Source organism: Aythya ferina (genome assembly GCF_964211825.1).
Source record: "Aythya ferina genome assembly, chromosome: 7".
NCBI lineage: Eukaryota > Metazoa > Chordata > Aves > Anseriformes > Anatidae > Aythya > Aythya ferina.
Genome location: NC_140302.1, coordinates 20,255,150 through 20,278,556, shown reverse-complemented (window position 1 = coordinate 20,278,556; position 23,407 = coordinate 20,255,150). Strand labels below are relative to the sequence as shown.

The 23,407-nt window shown below is 42.5% G+C and overlaps 2 protein-coding genes and 1 long non-coding RNA gene across 14 annotated transcripts in view; 2 read left to right on the top strand and 1 right to left on the bottom strand.

The window, feature by feature from the left end:
* The window catches only part of PANK1 (pantothenate kinase 1), a 43,616-nt gene extending 37,173 nt beyond the window's left edge, over window positions 1–6,443 (top strand). For all 7 annotated transcript variants that reach the window (XM_084526235.1, XM_084526234.1, XM_084526233.1 and 4 more), the window contains 2 exons: window positions 4,194–4,319; window positions 4,946–6,443. In XM_084526235.1, the coding sequence (XP_084382361.1) occupies window positions 4,194–4,319; window positions 4,946–5,005 (186 nt within the window). In that variant the 3' untranslated portion in view covers window positions 5,006–6,443. The remainder of the gene's footprint in view (window positions 1–4,193; window positions 4,320–4,945) is intronic.
* LOC311439917 lies at window positions 663–16,236 on the bottom strand. The gene is made up of 3 exons (XR_014695071.1): window positions 15,964–16,236; window positions 14,762–14,957; window positions 663–3,983 (listed from the first exon to the last, which is right to left on the bottom strand). It is a non-coding gene; the product is annotated as an uncharacterized lncRNA (long non-coding RNA).
* SLC16A12 (solute carrier family 16 member 12) overlaps window positions 9,631–23,407 on the top strand; it is a 37,962-nt gene continuing 24,185 nt past the window's right edge. Inside the window, exons 1-4 of one of the 6 annotated variants that reach the window (XM_084526225.1) lie at window positions 9,631–9,925; window positions 10,883–11,064; window positions 12,060–12,237; window positions 13,613–13,729. The gene's annotated coding sequence lies outside the window, so the exon portion shown is untranslated. Of the gene's footprint in view, window positions 9,926–10,882; window positions 11,065–12,059; window positions 12,238–13,612; window positions 13,730–16,413; window positions 16,625–16,699; window positions 16,842–17,002; window positions 17,054–17,998; window positions 18,219–18,272; window positions 18,417–23,407 lie in introns of those variants that run through there. The other 5 variants (XM_084526226.1, XM_084526227.1, XM_084526230.1 and 2 more) reach the window with 5 other exon arrangements.

The following is a 23,407-nucleotide window of genomic DNA, read 5'->3' as shown; positions in this document are numbered from 1 at the left end:
ATATGCGTGTATTTAATGCTGTGTCTTAAATGCTGTCTTAATTCTTGTGATTTGTCATGTATGCTGTGGTGCAAAGAGTAAGATACTTTGAGCTTTGAAAGTAGGGAAGAGGGGAGAAAAGTTAACTGTAAAGCTCTCCTTGAATGATTGATGCGTAGAGCAGTACAATTGTTCTTGAACTGTACTCAATAGATATCAGTGCCTTTAATCCAATTTAATACTCTTAGCTACTTCTTTGTTATTAACAGATGATATATTGTGACACTATTTTTAAACAAAACAAAATGAAGTAGGGATTTTTTGTGAGCTGCAAGTTGTATTTAGTATTACTTGGTAACTGACTGCTTTTGTCTAATCTCTGTGAATTTATCTAAAATTTTGGGGGGTACATTAATGATTTTAGCTCTACAACATTCTCTGGTTAGAATAAAAGTTGCTTTTTTTTTTTTTTTAAGTCAAACAAAACACCAAAGAAACCCCCTAAACTGCCACCGTATGACTTTGTGTGCAACTTATTTTTTTACTTTATGAGAAATAGCAGACAACTAATCACCAGTAGTTTTTTATAAGCCTTTGTCATATCTCCCTCTTGATTTTTTTTTTTTTTTTTAAGACAAAACTTCCTAATGCTTAATCTCTCCTCTATGCGAGAGACAGTTACTCTTTTCTAGTGTTTCATTTTACCTCTTTAATATTAATGGTTCTAATTTTTAGATGAAATGATAGGTCTTTATGGAGTATGTGGAAAGTGGTTGGACAATGGAATTGTGATTGCATACTGATAAATCTTGCAGTCAGTTCCTTTACTAACAGTTTTTAACACCTGATTTTTGTGAGCGTGAGCTCCTACCTTTGAGAAACCATCTACAGTCTCTTCAGTCTTTCTTGAGTGGTGGTGGCTGATACAGAGCCTATTCTTGTGTCTAAATACTAAATTCTTTCCCCCTTCCGTGTCTTTTCACTTTAAAAATTTCAGTTTCATCTGCTATGTTATGGCTCAGTCATTAAGTCTCTTCAGCATTGCTATGCTGTTCATTTTTTATTTGATTCTCCCAAGTAACTTTGTATGTCAAGTTATGTTTGTTGCTAATATCCCTTTCTAGAGCACTTCTGAAATATTTTGAACGGCACAAGTCTCTGTCTGTGCTCCTATCAAATGCTACAGATAACATCCTTTTACTGTGAAAAGTGACTGTATACCTTTTTTTGGCAATTTGACTTTCTCAGTCATGATGATTCTCTTTCGGTGTTCTCTTTGCTTTCAGCTTCTTTACAGTGTTGCCTTGTGGCATGGAGTTCAAGCAGCATTGTACAGGGCTATCAAAGCATGGAGAGTTGCAGCAGGGAACCACATGAGATGCATTCAGAGGAGGAAATAGGCTACTAATGCAACTAATGCTTCTGAGTCATTGTGGAAAAGTTGTTAACTTTTTTTTGTCGCGGATGGGCTTATTTAAACTGGACATGATCCACAGAATTTTATGGAGTAATGTGGCTTGATGTGTTAAGTATTCTTCACGTCCCAGACAATGTCAAAGCAGAATTTCTCCAACATTTGAGAAACAAATTATTCCGTGGTTTTAGAGAAGAACTTTATTTAGTAGCTTTACGTTAGTAAAAATAAATAAATAAATAAAATAAAAAACATTCAAACATGGTATCACTGCAAGTCAGCTACAATCCAGATAGCATTACTACTCTCTTCGGAGCAAGCTACTATTCTGTTAAATACTCCAGACACATAAATTGTCATTGTGAGTTACAGCTGTATCTTCCAACAAGGCTGGTGAATGAAATGTCTGAGTGAGAGCTCTATGCTTAAAAACGAGTTGAATTTGATACGTTATTTTGTGGAATGTATGCATTAGATTTAGAGTTATGGTAAAGCTCACTTTGACAAAATCAATTTATGCCCTGAAGCGTGAGGTTTTTTTGTTGTTTTTTTTTGCAATTGCAGCTTTAATATTGTTTTGAAAATGACTTGCATATGTGCAGAAAAAATGAGGCTGGGGAATAAATGAAATATTCGTTCTGCAAAACTTCAAAGCAAAGTTTGCTTGCACAAAGTTGGCAGTAGGGTAAAAAAATTCCAGAGTCTGGAACCATTTGGCTACACATCATTTAAAACAGTCTGTTGTAGGCACAACAGAACTACATAAAGGAAACCAATCTCCTTCATTTATACTTTCCATACTAGCAGAACATGTAAGCTGCATCTGAACAAGCCTTCTTGCAAAAGTATGTGCAAGTTGTTTCTGTGTTGCATTGGTATAGATTCCACTGTTCAATTGAATTGGCAAATGTGTATATGCTATGTTTAAAGGCATAGTATTAATTTTCTACTGCAGGGTAGCTGAACAATTTAGCAAAGCCCCAGGATGGAAGAGTGTATGTCTTTTCCATGATGTTGTAATTTGGTTAGCTTAAGCAAGAATTTCATCACCAACCCTCATCGGTTTAAGGGCTCTGTCTTTCAGCTTTGAATATTTCAGCTGTTAACAATTCTAGGTTAATAGGCAAGACTCTCTTAAGAGATGAAATAGCATGCCTTCATTTTCAAAGCCCTGAGAAATGCTAAAGCTGTTTTCTGTTCAATTCCAAAATCTGGGAAACTAACAATTTTTAACCTTGACAAGCAAAGGAATGTTGGAACACAGTTGATAGAAAACTTGTGTGCTGACAGACACTGCTATTCTAGTAGATATGACTACTATTTTTGGATTTAATGTTTTAGTAATTTTTACAGTCAATGTTAAGTATTGCTTGCTTGAATTTAAGATATGAGTAGCTTCATGTTTATGTTCAGGAAAATGAAATTTGGGGAATGAAGTTCAAATGTAGGGTTCTAATCAATTTTATGGTACTGACTTACAGGAAAATAATTAGTTACATGTTTATCCCTCCTCTGTTAGAGATGATTCCAGAGCTAGAACTGCTTTGTCAGAGGATGCAGAGTCCCCTTGGCCATGTTTAATAGCAGCCTTCTGAAACTTGAGAGCTCTTATTTTCAGCGATATAATTTACTAGGAAAGCGTATTGAATGCATGCTGATGTGTCTGCAGAATCTAAGTGGATAGATGACTACAATCCTGAATTATTTAATTAAAGTTTGTGTGTTGCTGTGTTTGATTTGAGACGGATGATCAGAAATGAAACTCTTAAGTCACTGGAGACTGAATAAATGCCTTACTGCATCTGGATACCAGCACTGTCCGGTACTGAGCCTTCAGGTGAAAGTGTTGTGTGTGGTGTGTCACACACACAGTACTGGACACTACAAACCTGCTGTTTGTAGGGAAATAACTGCTGCAGAACAGAGTGCCAGGCCTACTCAGTGCTTGGTAATGCTGGTCTCAGCAGGTATTTGCTGTTAATTTTCACTAGAGGGTTGTGAGGATGTGTTCTAACGTTCCCTCAAGACTCCTTGAAGAGCTTATGTCTCTAGGATTTGGTCTCCTACCAAATCTTCTACAGCAGTTCTAGTGTATGGTGAGCATCACGTGCAGCATGCCAGCTCAGAATGCACATACAGACGTTTTTGTGCATAACTGGTGCAACAGGGTCCAGTAAAATAGTTACCGGCATTAAGTACCAGAGCTGTTGGTAACCAGCCCTGGTGTGTACACAAGTAAGGATGTGGTATGGCTTTTGCACTGACAGTGTGGCACTGGTTGTCTGGAAAACCTAAGCTTCTTTATAAATGCTGAGTGCAAGTGAGCTCTGAAACGAAGGAGTGCGATACGCATGAAGTGTCGTGTTGGCTATGGTTCACTTGCTTTTTGAAAACAGAACCACAGTTGAGATAATAGGTACTGAAAGATGATTCATCCACTCTCTAAGGTAATTCTCGTCAGATACCTTTCAGAGGTTCTCCACTTGTATTCTCCAGTGCGTCTACGTCATATACAAACAATGAATCCTGTTTGCTGGGAAGGTCGTGGGCTTTTAAACATGCATTCACCATCTGTGGTACCAGCCTCTCTCTAGAACAAAAAAAAAAATAACTTATTTTATTGCAACACATCTACTTAGTGGTCAGTGACTAAAACTATTTGGGGGCTTTTTGGTCTGGAGAATTTAAATGTAACCCAAAATACCCGTATAATTTTATAGTGGAGACAGAAGTATATGTTGAATGGGACAAATAACACGGCTGAATGTAATTTTTGCTGGTCTGCTTTTCAATTTTACAGAACATTGACAAGGTGGTGTTTGTTGGAAACTTTCTCAGAATTAATATGATTTCTATGAAGGTGCTAGCATATGCTATGGATTATTGGTCCAAGGGACAGCTGAAAGCTCTGTTTTTGGAACATGAGGTAAGGAAATAAGTGTTGAAATTTCTTCTATTTGTAAGGGAAAAATTCTTGTGGTTCCTTACGTTTTTGATGAAGTTAAAAGGGAGAAACTCAATGGTATTGCTTTGAAGTGAAAGCAAAAACTAAGTTCTGTATAAATACCATTTAATTATGAGTTCTTTTGAAAATATCCCTCATTAGCTCCATGGCTTTACCACTAATCTTGTGGTGTTTATTGCTAAACATCACACATGCTTCTTGACCCTACTAACAACTGTGTTCTGTGTGGCATTATATATGAGCCTCAACTAGAATGAATTTCAGCAAGTGGTTCTGAGGGGACTGTCAGATGGCTATGTTCAGAATGGAAACTGCACTGCCTTAGCACACCACCACTGTAGTGGTTCTGTTGTTTTTCAACAGTTTTAGAGAACTGTGTAAAATTTCTCACAATAGAATGCTCTGCTGGACCTAAACAATATTGTATTAAATCATAATTCAGATAGAGCAAATGCTTGGCACAGTGGGGCTGATCTTGTAAGAAAGGTCTCTTAATTGTCTTACTAAAACTGAAAGCTTTGCATGATCATGCTTCTGTCTTATTTTGGAATTTGATTGCCTTTTGTTTTGTTTTTGCTTGTTTGAAGGGTTATTTTGGAGCTGTTGGGGCTCTTCTAGAATTGCTTAAAATGACAGATGATCAGTGATGAAGCTGTCTGAAGAGATTTTTACTGCAGATGCTGCTGGATAAGAGCGGAAGCCACTACAAGGATGGAAATGAAGCCATTATGATAGTTCTACCTGCTGGATTTGTAAATAATTTAAAATCCTTTTAGCTGATCTCTAACTTCTGGGTTTTGAGCTTAACTTCAAAATTCATACGGGGAATACTGAGATTTTTTTTTTCTGTACACTGTATTTTTTAGGGGAAAAATGTGCAACGTGGCCAAACATACAGATTTTATGGAATTATTTTAAAAAGTGGATACTGTTCAATGTAGGACCTGTGATACTAGGCATCTGCTTTTCTTCTGGGGTTTACTGATTAGTGCGGTAATTTTAACTTCATTTAGTAATCACTCTAGGAGATTTTTATCTTATTTTCATGACGTTTCATGATTTGTTCTTGGTTTCAAATGAAACTACAAAGCTGATGCATTTTACTGTGAAAACTAGTCATTGATTTGTTGCCTTTCCTTTCCTCATTAGATGAGACACACTTTTATTTAACAGCTTTCCCTCACCCTGCCGAAAATAAATAAATAAATGAGCTGCTTGGCAAGACTGCAAGAAAACCTGGGGGGCGTGTGTGTGTTTAAACACTAAATTTTCAGTGCTCCTGACTTTAAAGATCAGGAACAGACTGGTAACTGGTTTTGCAGTACTGTCCTTTTTATTGGAAATTGTAAACAATGCAAAGGAGAATTTTAATTATTGGCTTGACACTGAAATGAAATAGTTTCTTTTGAAAAAACTCTGATCTATATGGAAAGTTCCATAGTACAGATGTTGTTTATGTATCGTACATACTTGGTGTTAGATGACAAAGGGAGGAGATTGTTTCAATTTATTTGAAGACTTTTCTGCGGTTTCTAAGTTGATCATAATTGAAAACAACTGATAACTGCATTATTCAAAGCCCAGTTTCTAAAACTAGAAAATCACTCACTAATGTTTTTTCAGTTTTTAAGCTAATGCCAACTTTCCCTCTCAAACACTAAGGTTTGAGTGTTTATTCCAGTGCAGTATTTTCTACATTGGTTTCATTGGTGGACCTCTCTCTAAATTTTTTCAGTTGAATTGAGACCACTTTGAAATCTGTGTACTTGATTCCGCATGGCATGTATGAACTAGCTTTTCCTAAACACTTTGAAGGCTCATAAATCAGAGGCTGAAAACCAGTCCATAAATTATTTTGTCTTGTAAAACTGTATGTGATGTCACATAATGTAAAGGGCTCATCGGAGGGACAGTGTAAAATTCAGACTTACATATTATCCAATATATTTTTGGAAGGGGGTTAACTCACTTTTTTAAGTCATTAATTTCCATATCTCACAAATGGTGAAATGAATTCATATTAGTTGAAGTGTTACCTTGTCTGATGGAAATAAAGACCACCACTGTTTTGACTGTTTTAATGCATCTGTGGAATTCATTTCTTGAAATTGGTTATATGAAATGCATAACTGTTTCATGGCAAGTTACTTTCATGATAACTCTTTGGTACTTTTTTTTTTTAATCTTCTGTTACATTCCTTTGATCTTTGAAGCTGTAGCTGTTTAAAGCTGTTTTTTCGTAGTTTGTAAATAACTACATGAGAATGTTAGCATGTTGTAGTTGATCCTTCATGTAACACTTGATGGGAGATAAGCGGGGTTAGTTCTGCTCAGTGCCTCTCATTTTTCTTGAACGAAATGAAACTTACTAGTTTATTTGTTAAATTTTACCTGCAACTTAAGGATTCTTTTTTTTTTCCCTCAAAGGAATATTCAGAGGATACAAAACTGTACATACAATGTCATATGTAGAGCTATTTCAATTTCTAGAAATACTGGAAATTGTTTAGAAATGAGATTTTTGAAGTGTGATCTTTGGTCATAGAATCTTCCACTGGTGTTGATCCAGGACAAGATAATTCTGGACTTCTACCAGGTGGTGATAAATGTTTGTAAGCCTTTTCCTTCAGAGGGGGGAAAAAAGCAACACCACATTTTGGTTCTCTCTTTTTTTTTTTCTTGTTTTTATTTACCAGACTAGTGTTGTAGACCTTCAAGTTCATTTGGTATGCAGTTCTTCATTCCTGTGTGAAGTTACAATGTCAAGTATTACTGACAATCTCCTAGCGAGACAATTTGAGAACTATAAAGCTGTTTGAACAACAGTTAGTGTTTTAGTTCAAAATACGATGAACTGCTTGCTATTGCTCTCTCCTCTCCCTTGAGTGTTGCTGTCAGGAAGTGTAAGACAAGCAGATTTGCTAGTGGCTGCTCTTACACAGTTGTCACCTGCCCCTAGTGAGGGGAGAAGGTCCAGGCAGCAGAGCAGAAAAGATGTGTGGGTGGATAAGATGTGAATGTTGTTCATGTGCCTACATACTGCTAATACTGTCTTCACTTGTTTTTTCAATCTGATGCTTGCTTCTGGAAGTCTGTGGGAAGGAATATTCCCCTGAAGGAAAGAAGGATTGTCTTTCTGTAACAGTTGCAATAACTCTGAAATATCAGGCTGCTGTCGGGACTGCTTAACCAACTCCCTTTCTTCCACCCACTTATTTAATCTGGATTGTGTCAGTGTGCCTGGTCTTGCCTAGCAGAAATCAGATGAACATCATTGTTATTACATTCAGTAGCAAAAATCATGTAGGTTACGTGTAGAAAAGAGCTCTAAAGATTTTTTTTATGGGTAGTTTACATTTTATCAAAACTACTATTTCTCTTTAATCAGTATTTATAAAACACATGTATAACTTTATAGCTTTTTAGTTCAGTTTGCGTTTTATACACAAAGGAGTAAATGAACGAGCAGAATTTTTGCCAACTATCTTTTCGTGGCTCTCTTTAACCAGACTTCAGTGTTAGGAGTTGCTTGCACTTCTTAGGACAAACAGTAGAGGGAAGCATTACATCAGCAATATAAATGTGCTTTGCTGAAGGGAGAGCACAGGGCATCTTGGGGAGGGGGGCGGGAAGGGTATTTTTTGTTTGTTTGTTTTTTTCCCTCCCTCTTCCTCCAGAAAAGATTTGATCTTTCCCTCCAAAGTCTTTTTAGGAGATCTGATTTGGGCATGTTTGTCACTGATATTCTTCTATTAGCATTTATAGTTATGTGATGAAAGAATGTAAGGTTAAGTAAACAAATAGGAAGTATCGGTGCTTTTAAATGCAAATCTTCAACAAAAAGATGCAAAACTCTTGGGGGGGGGGGGGAACCCACAACTTTAGCAAGTCATTCAGGAAAATACATTCATAGACTGCAATATGAACAAATGCATGCTTTGTGGTTGAAGAAGGAAAGCACAATTCTTAACATTAGCTGTAAGTTTCCAAGGACTGTCAGTCAGGTAAGTTAATCACAGCAGTTTTAAGCAGATCATGGAATGAAACTAACTTCAAAATGTTGAACTGAGATTTAAGGTACTTAATATGCCAGGTGCCACAGCAGAGAGACTGGGGGAAAAAATGCTCTGAAGTATAAAACACATTGAAAAGGGTCTGAATAGAGTCTTACTTGATGATGTTGTGAACAAAAGAACTTTGTGCTTTTCCAATAAGTGACACAAACTGGCATTTTGAGCAAGCAAAGCTCTGTCGCACCACTGTGGAAGGTCTGTCTAAAGAACTTTGAAATAGCAGGTCCTTGAATCTTTGTGTTTTGAGAAGGGTGAGGGTGAAGGAGCAGACTTTTCTGGGGAAGATCAGTGAGTCTGCAGGTTTAGTACATATTCAAAATGCTTGTTTCAGTATAAATTGATGAGGTCTCTTAACAAACCAGGCTGTGTTAATCTAGCTTGTTTCTGAATCATGCTAAGGTTAAGCGTTAATGTGAGTTGGAGTAGAGTGAACAGGATTCCTTGTATTCTCTTGTGATGGCTTCTGCCAAGTTCCACCACTTCTGGTTGCGAACACTTGTTGAAATGCATGCTGCTCCCATTGTTCTTCCCCACACCCTGATTTTTAACAGTTTTGATGGAAAGTCAAATTATGTCCCATAGGAAGAGGGATCTGTGCTTTAAAGTGGAGTTCTTGGTCTAATTATTGGGTAAAAGTTGTAATTTGGGGCTGAATTTAGTGGCTGAAGAGTGACAGGTGACTAAGATATAGCACTTAACTGATCAGACATGACAGAGAAGACAAGTACGGGATGCCTGGGGACAGTGCAGGAATCTGACTTCCAAGACAAGCGGTGTGTCTTGTGGTGCATTCCAACCTCAGCAAAACTGTCCTGGTGTTTCAGTGGTATCAGCACTTATGTTCCTGTTAGACTGTCACAAGATACTCACAAGTGATTTTTGGCAGAACACAGCAGAATTCTAGAGATGGGAAAACCATATGGGGTTGAACTGGTGACAAAATAAACATACATGATTGTTTCCAGTCAGAAACAATCCAGTTCTTCTACTGGGATTTGTTTTCAGAGTACAAGGTGTCTTTTTCATAGCCTGTATTTTGTTTTATCCCAGATTCAAAGACCACAGTCTCTTGTGTATTTCTACCTCTGGGCACCTGGGCGGTAGAGAACATCTGAACTTCAAAAATGTCCTGGACAGTGAGTGCTTGTTCAAACCTAAAAAAATGAATCCAGTTTCCAATTCTCTAAGTATTACCAGTACTGATTGGAACTCAATTGTAGCGCGAGTGTTAGCATGTTCGGAGGAAGAGATGTAGGGACTGTGACCCTGTCTGCAGTTAAGTATTCTTCAAGTCTCCCATACTACATCCCACCAAAAAATCCCAACAAAAAGAAGCATAATAGAAATTTATCCTAAATTGTAGGAGCTTGGAGAACCTGTTGACTACCTTGGGATTTGATATCTTCCTCCTTTGAAGCAAGAAGAGGGATGGCACCTGAAAGGGTGGAAAAGAAAGGAGCAAAGAAAAGCTGGGGTTCACGAAAGGGGAAGCTGGTGAGCCTGGGAAAGGGGCATGGCAGTGGTATTCAGGAGTTTACAGTGGGGGATGGCAAGGATAAGGTGGGAAGGGTGCTGTCGATGGTGTGGCAGAAGGGCAGGGAGCGTGGGCCTGGCCTCCTGATCTGGGGGTGAGGGCAGGAGTGGCTGGGTTGCTGTGAGCTAAATAAAGCACTTACTGAGTAGTACTTGGCTTGAGCACCTCTGAGTAAAGCACCCAGTGATCTCTGCTGCAGAATTATGTCTTCATCTAGGTGCAGATGTGCTCTCCAGAGCAGGCAATCGCCTGGCTCATCGAGTACGTGAGAGACACAGTAGAGGGTGTGCTGGCCTCAGAATGGTTTTTACATCAAAACCAGTTACATAGTATTGGCAGAAGCACCTCTCTTCTGCTGGCCCGGAGCGTGGGGCTGTGCTGTGGTGTGTGCAGATGTGCACCACAGCTGGCTGCTGCGAGCGGTCCTGGGGCTGCCCGAGCCCTGGGGCATGTCAGTGCAGCCACAGCCATGCCAGGGCAGCTCCATGCCTGCCTGTTTTATTTCTAAACACATGAACATAGCTTTGGAGCACCACGTTAAAGGGATGGTTTAAGGTTGTAAAGGAGGGTGACAGCCTGAAATGGCAGTGTCATGCTGAAAACAGCAGCATGTCACCCCCTGTTCTCAAGTGGCTTCCTTTACTTTGTTTACTTTGCTGTGAGGGATCAGTGTGCTTTCTCTCTTCAAGTTGGTCAGCTCACAGTTGGTCAGCTCTTCTGACTCATCCATCCCTCTGCAAACTTCCAAGCGTGATCAGGTCTGACACAACCCAGATGTTACTCTCTAACAAATGTGTGTGCATCATGAGTTAAGTTCAGCCCCAGTACTGAGTCTCCATTCCTGCAGATGCAGGATGTGACCTCTCCTCTGTATTAACGCTTTCTCATGTTAAACTGTTTTTTTTTCCCCCAAGTAGCACCTATTTTTCCCTTACTCTTTTGTGAGAGGAACTTTGCCGGGTGAGGGAATACGTAGCCTCTGCTGCATTGAAAGCATCAAGGAACAATGCTTAGACAGCGCTTCATCAGGAGTAATTGCTGCTTTGGTGATTGCAACAGAGACATCAGTGCTTCAAGCAACGAGGTGGTGTGGCTGGTGGTATGTCAAGACTTGCCATTTTTGTATTCATATCTGCTAGTTAATTGCTCCCAAAATAAAATAGCTGGTCTCAGCTTGCAGGTGCTCACAAGACAAATGCTAGGGATGTGTGTGTAAAGACGAGGAATACCTTGAGCCAGTAGGAAAAATGTGCTGATCAATGTTCTTTCCTACAAGCTTCTGTAACACTTGTATCAGCTGGGAGATTGCAATCTAAGTATCTTGTATAAATTGCTAAATCATTACCAACTGGCAAAACTAATATTTTATCTATTCTGCTGAACCTGTCCCCTCTGTCTTCCCACTGGCATTACTAATCTGTGTGATGATTGACAGTGTACCCTTAGTCTGGGGTGTGAGAGCCGTAAAAAGTCTGAATAACTCTTTCATGAAACATAGCAGTAAAATGGGGGCATGGCAACCGAAGCTATGAAAGAACCTTTGGAGAATGTAGCTTGGGCTTCACCTGGAGACTGAAATAAAACAAAAACAAAAACAAAACAAAAAAAAAAAACTGTAATTGAGAACACTGAGAATGCTCTTTTGTATCTGAAAATTATGTACTTTTTAAAAATAAAATCCACAATTCAAAGAACTAAATGAGCAAATTAATTTTCCATTTTTTGAAGGTAGCTGGCTAAATGAAACTCAAAATGCTGAATGTATTTAAGATTTTGGTTCCTTTTAGCAGAATTGTTGTGTGGATTTGTGTGTTTTTTGTTTTTTTTTTTTGTTTTTTTGTTTTTTTTGAGCAACTTCACCCCGGTGTTATTTGACTAAGTAAATAAATATGTGCTGTTCTTAAGACATAGCATGAAGCATGCTGTTACCCAGCTAGCATTCAGTGTATTGCACTTGGCTACAAAAGGCCATGCACAAAATAATTCAGAAGTATTTGAGACGAGCCAAAAACAGTTTCCTACATTTCCCAATGTTTGTCTTTTCTTTTTAGTTTAGAAAGTAAGCTTTCTCTCTCTCCTTCTTTCCAAATATAGGAGGCTTGAAGTCTCTGCAGCAGATTCACCTGGGCAGTGTGGCAACTCCCTGCACATACCTGGCTTGTCTTTTTGAAGAAGAAAGAGCAGTGCAAGGGAAACCAATGCTGTGTTCTGCTGAAGGCTGCAAGCTGACCCAAACCCATCTCATGCTGCAGCTGCTCTTTCTCTTTTATAGGTAAGACAGAAAATATTCAGGAAATAATCCTTTGTAAGGTTTTTCTTTCACATCCTTTGCTCTCATCACACTAGATATTGCATCTAAGAAGAATTAATCTGAAGAGGCACTAATGCCTGAAAACGAATTCACTTACTCATGAAAAGAAATGCCAAAGCATCAGTTACCAGTTGTAAACTTAGCAGCATTAGCTTTACGGCAGTTAAATGATGTAGTTACTACTGCTCCCTGTCTCTGTAATATTTTAAAAAATATGTGAGCAGCTGAGTTGAGGCTTCCAGGTAGTTTGCAGACCCAAGAGAGCAGAGGCTGCATTTACTCTGGCCCACTGGAGAGCACTCTAGTGTGCACACACATGGGACTTCAGTTGTTCACAGATGTTTTTTCAGGCCCACCGCAGTGTCCCCCAGCCTTGTGTAATATCCGTGTAGTTGTGCAAGATGCCCAACATCTGTGTACTCCTACAGCAGGAAAACCTGGTGAAAAGGCTGGTTTGTGCTGACCTGGAAGCTCTTGGCCTTGCAGCATCAAACTTTCTCCTCCCAAACGATACCACTGTCCCGAAGAGCCAGGCCTTTGAGCAGTTTTTCCCACTAGATGGCATCGCCAGCCCGGACTTCAGCTCCTGTCGGCGGCTGGGAGTACACCGGGGCTGCGGTAGGGGCTGCTCTTGGTGGGGTCTGCTCCAGGCGGGGTCTGCCTGGGGCAGTCACATAACTCACACACGTCTCAAGTGGCTGCTCAGTCTCCACTGACACCGCTGAGATCCCTGAGACAGCTTGCCCAGCTGCTGCTCTGTGGCTGGTGGTGCCCATGCAGCTGCTGCGTTAGATAGTGGCAACCTCTAGCTTTGCAGCCACATGGCCGGTGCTAAGGTGCAAGGCCATGGAGCATCAGTGTCATAATGTTTACCAAAACGTCTTGCTACACGGAGCAGGTTTTCGATGTACATTTAGCTGGCAGTGGTTTAGGTATCTGTCTGCACATGCCCAAGTCAAAGAGAAAAAAACAGGGGTGGTGTAGGGAACAACCCACTTGCACATGAACAGAATTTAAAAAAGAAAAAATCAGCAGGAAGGTTTTGTGTTGCATAAGTGCCCCTGGAACTCATCTGGTACATCTCCAAGTAAAACAGCACTTTGATGCTTGCAACTTTCTGGGTAGAATGACAATATTATCCGGAGTTTGTTAGCTCTGTAAATATTTGCTGTAGATATTATCAATGGCCATGTTTTATGTAAAGAAGTATAATAATGTTTAAAACAAAGAAACTCTTCCCTGGCCTGTAAACACAACAGCAAAAATAAATTAAGTCGTAAAAAATATATTGAAATTAGTGATAGCTATTAAGTCTATTAAGTTGTGTGTTTTACAGATGAACTGGAGCAAAAAATGCCCAGAGCCGCAGTATACCCCAGGGAGAATGAGATGAGGTGCAATGCCTGAAAGCCTCAGCAGAAGTGGTGTCCGAGGTACAGCCTGGGCTTGGCAGGTAACCATTCTCTGCTTTGTAGAGCTGTGGAGAATCGGAGGTGGCTCACCATCTCCTCTTACTTGGCATGGTGTACCAGTTTGGGGAATAAGACAAAACTTGCACTGTCTTCAGGCTTTGAAGCCCAGCTCAACTTTATGCAAGTTTTTCATAGGAGCAGAGTTCTTTGTGCTTTTCCCCAGAAGTCGGTGGGGGTGAGGTGGTGGGTGATCAGGGTGAGTTGCTAACACCTTTTCTGCAGAACACAGCAAGCCAAACTTGTCATCCAGCAGGGAGAAGAGAAACATAATGCCATGAAAATTTGTATGGCCGTAGAAATGGTTAGCTGTCCTCAAACGGGAGCAACCTACAGGCTGTATTTGGTGTCACGTTCCTACATGGATTGAGACAGCCTGAGCCTCTGGTCTGCAGTAGAGTGGACATGGAAGAGACGAGTGGCTGTGCAAAGGCTTGCTTCCAAGTACAACTAATTGAAATTGGTCATTCCTATGCTGTGAAAAGTTCCAATGTCTAATTAAAGATTTGGACTGTAGTTGCAGAGGGGGAACTGAGTGAACTATAGGGACTACAGTTTGTCCAGCCTGTGCTGTCTTTTGCTTCATTTCTGGAGATGTCAAGGAAGCTGTGTCCCTTTGACTATAGGGTGCCAAAGGTGGTAGATCCAAGTGTGAGTGAACAGATTAGAAAAAGTGACTCTGTACAACTGGCTGACTGTCAGGGAGGTGGAAGCAGAGGGCAGAAGAAGGAGGTTGGTGTCACTTACAGTGCATACCCTATTGTCATTAATTTAATGCAACTAATTGCATACAAAGGCTAATGTACTACAAGGGCATACTGGCATAGGAAGACCACTCAAGTGTACCATGGCACATAACTGACTTCCAAACTGTAAAAGCATTTATCTCACCCGTTAAGTTCTAGTGTTGCAGTTTATTTTTTTTCCTCCTTTGGAAAGTGGGAGAATGCGTAAAGGTGGTATTCTTGTTTGCATAGGGACCAAAACAATCCCTTTCCCAGATATGGTGTCCTTACCTGGCCAGGCAGTCCAGGTGAGGGAATGTACTCCTTTGATGCCTTGATGACAGCTGTCCTGGAGGAGTGATGTATGTAGTCCTGCCACCCTGAAGTGATTACAGTCTTTCCAAGTGAGTTATATTGTTGCTTATCAGACAGTGGGATGGATCATTTTTCTGGTGTCAGCAGTTGAAACTTGCATGAGAAAAATGTCCTGGTGGTGACGAGAAGAAGCTTGTCATGAATGTGTAAAGCAAGTATAAAGCAAAACCTTGTATTTCTATCACTGGTAGTGTTGCTCTGAGAGCCAAATGAAGTTGTGTGTTGTTTTGGTGATACGTAGTTTGTGATGCTTCAGTGCTGAAAATGAATTTGTATAAAAATTAACACAAAAGCTTTTCACAGTTGCAGTAGTCCTAATGGCCAGTTAAGCAGACTGTGAGTGGTGTTACAGCCTCTGTGTGTTCCTGGGATGCGCAACACATGGTGTGTGTGCTTCTTTGGTGCTCTGACCATATCCTTCCCACACTGCAGAGGAGTGTTACCTGTTGCTGACCTAGCATCAAAATATTAGCAGACAACATAAATGACCACTGCCATTCTCATCGCTGATGGGGAGTTGTCATAGAGATGCTTCCAATGAGATGTTCTCTGAGGAGTTTTGCTGCAATGCTGAGATCCCCAATCTCTTGCATGGTAGCTTAATGCCCAGGCTGTCTTGTTTGAAGCTCTCTGTTATCTTGCAGTGTTATGCAGCACAAATAAAGCCACTTGCAATTACATGAGAGTACTTTTTGGCAAGGAAAATCTTTGGATATGAGGCACACTGAAGCATTTAACTAATATTAACTTTTTTTTTTTTTCCAAAATATTATGGAACTGTAAAAATAAAAACCCAAACCTCACCAAGAAAGCAAGATCTACATTTGTTCTCATTCAAGAACAAGTTTTCATTACCCATACAGTTGGTTGTGAAAAACCTAGCCCTCCTCTCTGTGGCTGCTGTGAGCTACCATGCACCAGGATCCTAGTGAAGGTGTGCACAGGTGTTGCAGGTTGCCCAGCACCCTGCTTCATCCTGCAGCATGCCAGAGGGGGAGGCACTTTCAGACCAGCCTCTGCTGGCCCCTTCCTGCCTCTGTATTCTCCAGAATAGCCCTGTCACCTTGGAAAAGGAGCCTCTGATAACTAATAACCCACCCCAAAGCTGCCATGCTTACCCAGATTGTGTGTACTTCCTTTTGTTGAAGGATTTTGAGCTTTCCCTGGAAGAGCAGCATAGCAAATGGCTCCCAGCCCCCTGTGCTCCATCCCTGGTTCACTTCTGGGTGCTCTGCGCTTGCTCTTCCTGGCAGTGCTGAAAGGCAGGAACCAGGCAGTCCTTGTCAGGCAGCAGTGTTTGGGAGGGAAGGAAAAGGTCCTCTTTTATCTTGGTTCTCATGGAAAGTGTCACTGGACGTTTCACGTCCCTTCTGAGCAAAGACCTGTTGTTTCCCAGATCACGTCTGAAAGCCCACGGGGTATTCGGCAGGCCACTTAGTTTATCTCCCTTGGATAAACAAAAAAAGCTGCTGGAATTTGAAACTCGTTCCAAGAGTCTAGGGTCCAAAGCCTGCTGAAATCTGTGTGAGTCCTGCCCCTGGCCTGGGGCTTTGACTTGGCTTTAAGCATTTCACAGAGCAGCGGCAGCACGGCTCCTAACGGGGTGTGCGGGACTGGAGGCCACCTGTGTGCACAAGTCGTGGTGCTAAGTCCAGTCTGAGTGTTGCCTGGTTTAAAAATACATCCTCAAGTGGCCGGGGAGCGCTGAACCACAAACCCCGGTGCGAGCTTCGCCTCCGTGGGGAAGAAAGAAAAGAAAGGAGGGGGTGGAAATAAGAGGTGGGTGCCCGGGGCACGGGGAGCCGCGCATCGGGGGCAGGTGGCGGGGCGAGCAGGGAGCTGCTTGCTGCCTCGGGGGGCTCCGGGAGGGGGTGTCCCGGTTCCTCCGTGCAGCCGGGACGGAACCGGGGCTCTCCGCTCCGCCCCGGGTCCGCGGCGGCCCCGCTCCGCCCCGCCGCGTCCTGCGCCGGGCTCGGTGGGGCTGCAAGGGCCGCAGGTAGGGCGGGGGGCGGGCGGGCAGCCGGCGAGGTGCGAAAGGCTGAAATACAAGCCTGGAGTGCGGGGGGGCGGGAGGAGCCGCGCCGGAGAGGGAACGGAACAGCCCAAGGATGCCCGCTGAGGTGGTCCTGCACCGCTCACCGGGTCCTAGGGGGTAGCTGTGGGGTGCTGGGGGGTCCCCGAGCCCTCTATGGGACCGCCCCAGGTCAGGTCGGTGCGTGCCTGCATCGGCACCTGGCTCTGCGGGGAAATAACGCCCCGGAGGCGCTATCCCCACGGCGAGCTGCGCTCCGCTGCTGTGCCACTCGGCTGTGGGCTCGCTGTCGCCAAACGGGCGCAGTGAGTGGGGTGTCTGGGGCGGGCTGGGGTCTGCCGGCAGCCTTTGGAGCGAGCTGATTTCATGAAGTTAGCAGCCCGGCTGGGCTGGTTGTTGTTGTAAGCCTACTCCCGCGGCAGCGATGAGGAAACGTTTCCGTTAGTGCTGGGAAATTCAGGGGTAGCACAGAACTTGACGAAGTGGGGCAGGATGGCATTTTGCTTGGCGTTTTGCACTGTGCCTTGTTAGGGCTCTCTTACTGCTCACCTCAAATCCTCGGCCGTTATGGTCTCTTCATGCAGAGTCCGTGTGGTTATATATTGCTTATTCTCTCATGCTTTTATTTTTCACTTGCATCGTACTTTAGTTTACTTTCCCATCTTTTGCAACCATGTAGTGGCAGCTGCATTTTAATCGCAGGTTTCTCAGGGCTTCCCTTCAGGGCTTCCATGTTAATGATTTGAAAATTCAATCATTAACTTCTGCCTTACACTCCGCTTGCAAAGTGATGACGACAGGAGAACCAGCGCAGCGTGTAACTTCATCTTACACAGCTTCACCAGAACTGGTGGGGGGGGCCTTCAGAAGCCTCCCTTTCCCCAGCTTGTCCTGCACTATGCGTCCTGCTGCCCGAGGAGTGACCGGCTGCTGCGGGTCCCTGCCTGGGTGTCCTCAGTCCGTTCCCTCCTGTGGCGGTGTGGAGCAGGACGAGGAGACCCCGGGGATCCATCCCAGATCTGTATTCCTGTGCCAGCATCCCACGGCTTGGGCACGGGCAGGGGGGAAGATTTTTGAGATGTTTTGATGCAAACACAATTGCTTTCTCAGGGAGAAATTTGGCCTGCGTTTCTGTAGACAACCGTGCTTGCGTAAGCAGCCCCCTGCCACCCTCGGAGCCGTACTAGTACAGCCCTTTGTGGGACTGGTGGAGAACCTCTTTGAGGAGCTGCTGCAGGTTCAGGAGGGCCCCTGCTCTGTGCTGGTTGGTGACTTGTAGCCCCGACCTGGCTGGCGGCGTGGCCCTGCAGACGGCTGCTGCGTTGGGGCCGGGGGCAGGAGGTAAGGGCTGTGCTGTTGCTGCTGCAAGATTGTCTTATCAAGTTGTGGCTGGTAGTGGACGACATGCTTCTGGCAGGAGCATGACAAATGTAGCCGAACGCTCAGATACCTTAATGCGGTTGCCTGCATGTGCAGCTAGCTGTATGCACAAAGGACAGATCCTGTACTTCTGATGCAATGCTGAGTCTTCACCTAAAGGTATTTACTTTAGTGTTGTAGAGCTGTGTCTTTGCATAAATTCAGAATATGTTTCCTATACTATTCTCTTGTGAAGTATGAGGGTTTCAGAAGCCATCTTTTCCTGGCACATAGACCTAGGCATCATAAGGGTTTTATGAATCGCTGTATTTTCTGCTGGATAGACAGATGCCTAAAATTCTGAAAGGGAAGATTAAGCCACTCCTGAGAGGGTGCCTGTAATCACAGAGTACAACTGTCACCTGCATGCAATTTATTCTCTTCTTACATATGTGTGTAATTTTAAATATACTTTTGAATGTAGGGTAGACCCACTGTTAAATTGTGAATGGCAGATGTGATTATGCAAGCAGCACCATTTTAACTGGTATGGTGAGACTGAACAGTCAGTGGAGCGTAAGCTTCCTATAATATGCTGTAATTTATTTCAATCTGAAAAGCACTGCTGCTTTTGCAAGTAGTTTTGGGACTTGTTCCCACTCTTAGTTATACACCTCGTTTAACTGTCATGATCCTATTGCAGCCACTAAGAAAGCACTCAGAGCACATCAGCTTCTTCTGCGTAGCATGTGTGCATTTGGAGAATGATGGTACACTTTATGTACATGGAACTTGAAGGAGTGATTACTTGTTATTGCAATCTTCAACAGAGAAAACAGTTGGTTTTTTTTTTTTCTTCTAACCTAAAACATTGCGTGAGTTAAGAAAAATGTTATCTTTACTGTTTATCCTGCAATTGCAATTTGGATTGTTATCTTATAGTCTTATGTAGATATGTTTAAAAAAAAAAAAAAAGAATGAAAATATCTTAATTTTATCTGCTCTTTCTAAAAGGAAAGGAGTTTCTTGCCGGCAGCCATAGGAGAGACAAACAAATCTTTCATGTGCTATATTATTGCCTGTTTTAATTGACAGATATTGATGTGTCTGTGAGCAGTAAAATTGCAAGCTACAGCCTTTCTGCATTCAGTAGGCTCCCAGCCTGTGATAGGGAGGAATTTGGAAAGGTATAATTCTTTAAAACCAAAGCCCAAGACATCCAGGCTAATCACTCAATTTTTCTTCACTGAAGCTGAAGACGTGCTGTTGAGCTTATTGGACTGTGGAGGCAGCTTTGCTTTCTTCTCTGGAAGCTGTCTGCACCTGTTCTGCTGTAGTAGGTGGTAGAGCTGGTGCCAGTGGGACCACAGAGCAGTCGAGCTGCTCTGGATGAAGATGCCCACATGGATTGTCTCCTTGTCTCTCTTAAGCTCGTAGGGTACTGGATGTAACTGCATGCAGGGTAAGTTATGATCTTCTGTATTTATCTTTGTAGCAAGACAGGGCTCTAGTTGGATTTTGAATGCAGTTCTGCAGCCTGTGCACAGCCTTCGCTGTGGTGAGGGTCTCTGTGGGCTGGGTGCTTGCAGTTAGCCCTGCTTTGTGCTGTGCCTTGCAATCCTGCAGCACCTCCATTGCTTCAGACAGAAATGGGTTTGCAGTGTGAAATTCTCTCTGTTCTTCCTGTCTTACTGTATGCACAGGTTGGTGTAAGCAGGGACATCAGCTATTTCCTGCTGAATGCAACAGGCTCGTGCAGTTCGTGCATCAGGGAAGCAGGCTTGTATGGGGTCTCATTCAGCTCACCTGGGAGTCAGATGTTTTTCAGGGGCTGTTTACTGAGTAGAAATCTGCTGGAGCTAAGGTTCCTCATCCCCCCTGCTTTTGGAAGAAGCATTGTTTTCAGCCCTGGAGGGAGGATTGGTGCTCTTTGCCTGGCTGTTTTAGATGATGCCCATCTGGCACTATCACAGGTACTGTGGCAGCACTGATCAGGATCCTGCAGAACCCACAAACAGCCTGGTGGCACATGCAGCATCTTTCCTTTCCCCATAAAGACAAGATCCCTGCTTCATCCCTGCTGAATTTAAAGCTGTGCTGGCCCCAGAAGCAGTAGATCATTACTTTGGCAGCAAAATAACACTCGGTAGTAAGATGAGCCAGCAATTCGTGGCAGCCTTCTTCCCCAGAGTCTGTGACAGCTGAGGATTGTCGCTCTGCCTCGGGGAACAAGATAATGTATTTTGTTAGTGAGCTGGGATGAGTTTACTCTTCATTAGTAAATTTAATCACTTACTTTGCATACAGTACAAAAGCCATTGAAAAGTTGCTTCTTGGCTGTGGTTCAGCATTGGAGAGTTGTCGGCTACCCACAAAGCAGCATGTGCTTACTTCCTTTCCTTGGCACTTCTAACAAATGAAGCAGCACTTTCCTGCTGCTGTTTGTTTTGTATGTCATATTTATTAGTTTCTGCTTGTTTCATTTGATGGGGCAATGAACCGAGAAAGCAGTAAATGTCTTTAGCGTTTGCTTTTAGTCAGTTACTGCATTTTATGAAGGGATTATTGGACCCTTTCTCTCTTCTTCTGATGGTTTTATTGTAAGATAATTTTATTGGCTTTGGTATGAATGTTGTTTCAGGGTGTGATGTAAATAACAAGTGTGAACGGATGTAAAAGAGACCATTGCTATATGTGTATTTTATGCCTGGTGTATGTTTTGGATGTGTCTCCACATTCGTATGCACCAGGAAATGGATTTGCAAGATGGTGCAAACTGTAAGTTGGGTAAGTCCACCTAAGTGAATTGAGCTACAATTAATGTAAAAACAATGCATCTGAGTTAAATTGTACTCCTAGAAAATGCTTTTACCTATTAAACATTGATTTTCATTAACCATTGTGTTTATCACAAGAGTCTATTAGGGTTCTGTGGAATATTACCCTTGAGTGCTTTCTGAATGGTAAGTATATTAGTTGCTGCCAGAACATCACCACAACAGTATCCAGAAATAATGGTAATGTTGCAGCCCTTAGCCAGATGTGGATACGAAATTATAATGTACATTATTGTTGTACAATAATACTAGACCAGGCTGCTCAAAGCCCCATCCCATTTGCAGAGTTGTTTGTGCGCTCTGGGAGGGACTGGGGATTGTACATTATCCTTCTGTTAGAGGCGAGCTGGCCTGTGCTTTTCAAGAGCACAGAAGAAGTCTCTCTCTTGGTCTTGACGCGTAGTGATACCATCAAAACGATGTCCACAGCTTGCCAAGAGACATGATCAAGCTTCTGGGTTTCCTTAGCTGTTTGGTAGTGTCCTTGGGGGGGTTGCATGCACACACCATTTATACTCCACTTCTGGATTAGCAGTATATGTGTTTGAATTTACTTTGAGCTTTAGATAAGAATGCAGGTGGAAGTACAGTAAAAGAAATTTCAATTCTTGATTAAAAAGTTGGAAGCAAAGTTCCAGACGGGAGACAAACAGAAGAAAAAAATATTGCCTTTCAAAAATTAAAGTTGTTTCTCACCTGTTCATAGAATCCTTGGGGCAAGTTTGGGGTACAAAAATGGAGAAAATGTTTCAGCTAACTACCTAACTCTTGCATCCTCTCCTCTGCATAGGACCTGAAAGTAGTTTTGGAGTTGGGAATGTAAGTCCTCATCCACAGTCCTCAGCAGGACAGTGCTGACTTTGCTCTCTCTTTGTTCAGAATGGAAACAGTCCCCTCTCTTTCATTCTCCCTCCCCCCAGTTCAAAGCTTCCTTCCTTCCTTCCTGCAGTTTCTGGATTTATACCAATGTGGATGTGATGACTCAAATTTCCCAGATGTGAAATGCAAATGAGGGAAGTGGGATCTTTCTCTTGCCTCTCTGGGGGTTTCTTGAAGTCTGTGATGCTGTTGAGTTTCCTAAATAATATGTCCCTCCTGCATTTTTGGGTGCTGTTATGGTATTCAGTGAGTCTTGTCTTAGAGCCTTCATTGTACTCGCATCTTAAACTTGTTTGGCTTTGAGAGATTCTTGAAGACCATGCAAAATTTCTTAATGTAGTATGTTGATGTAGGCAAAGACCTCCTGCTCATGTCAATTTTGGGGCTTAAATCCTCAAGTATTCATGGCTGACATCAATTTTCCTTGACAGAGGGGTGTTAGGAACTTGTTCAGGTAACCTGCTGGTTAGTACGCAGTTCAGAAGCTGGTGGGACAGGGCTGTACACTGTTTGTCTGTGGTCCCTACCCCAGCTCCTCTCAGTTCTGTCCCAGTTTGATGATACTGCTATGGGCTATTTGATCCTGCATGAAATCCTGGGCATTACTCATAGGCTTTCTCCAGGGTACCTTGTTACATGGAATAGTGACATCTTTGTGTTTGTTCTTCTTCTTTGGAGGCTCCCATATTCAGCCTAAAATGCTGCAGCCAGCCTCAGTGGTTTAGGCTGAAATTTGCTGGGCTAGGGACATCACGCTCAGCCTTGTCTCTGCAGGTGTGGCTCAATGTCAGTGTTCAAAAAATATCCAAGACTTTGAAGTTGCCCTATCTGATCTGCTTAATCTAACAAACCAAACCAACAATGCTTTTTCTGGATGAAGGCAATAGGCATTTGGGAAATTTCTTTACGAAGTATCCCATGTCTGCTGATCCCCTTTTTCCCTCTTTACTAAAGTTCTGAAATAGCCTTTCTTTAATAAGTCTGAATGCTCCTTGGCTCAGCTATAGTATGGTGTCAGAAGTAGCAAATCTGATGACCAAAAGTCCATCTGTTTTTTGGAAGAGACTGGAAAAAGTGTTCCTGTGGGCAGACAGAATATCAGCATGGAAATCAGCTGAGCTGGGTTAGCCTGCTGAAACCAGCAGCACTTTCCCTTGTGAAGGGACTGAGAACACCGTGACCAGGTAATTTCTCTCCTTGAGACGTATCGGTGCTGTGTTCCAGTAACATCTAGGGCTTTTTGTATAAAAGCAGTTTTCATTGTTGAATACAGAATTAGTATTTTGTTTCCTCATCTAAAACAATTCAGGTTGTTTCTCTGTGCATCTGATGTTTAGGTCACATTAAATACGAAGTATTTCGGAAATGCTGCTGCCATGCAATAGAATGTGATCATAGCAGAGAAATCGGCACTGGATGAAGAATATGCTGAATGTGCCATCACAAAGGGCCCTC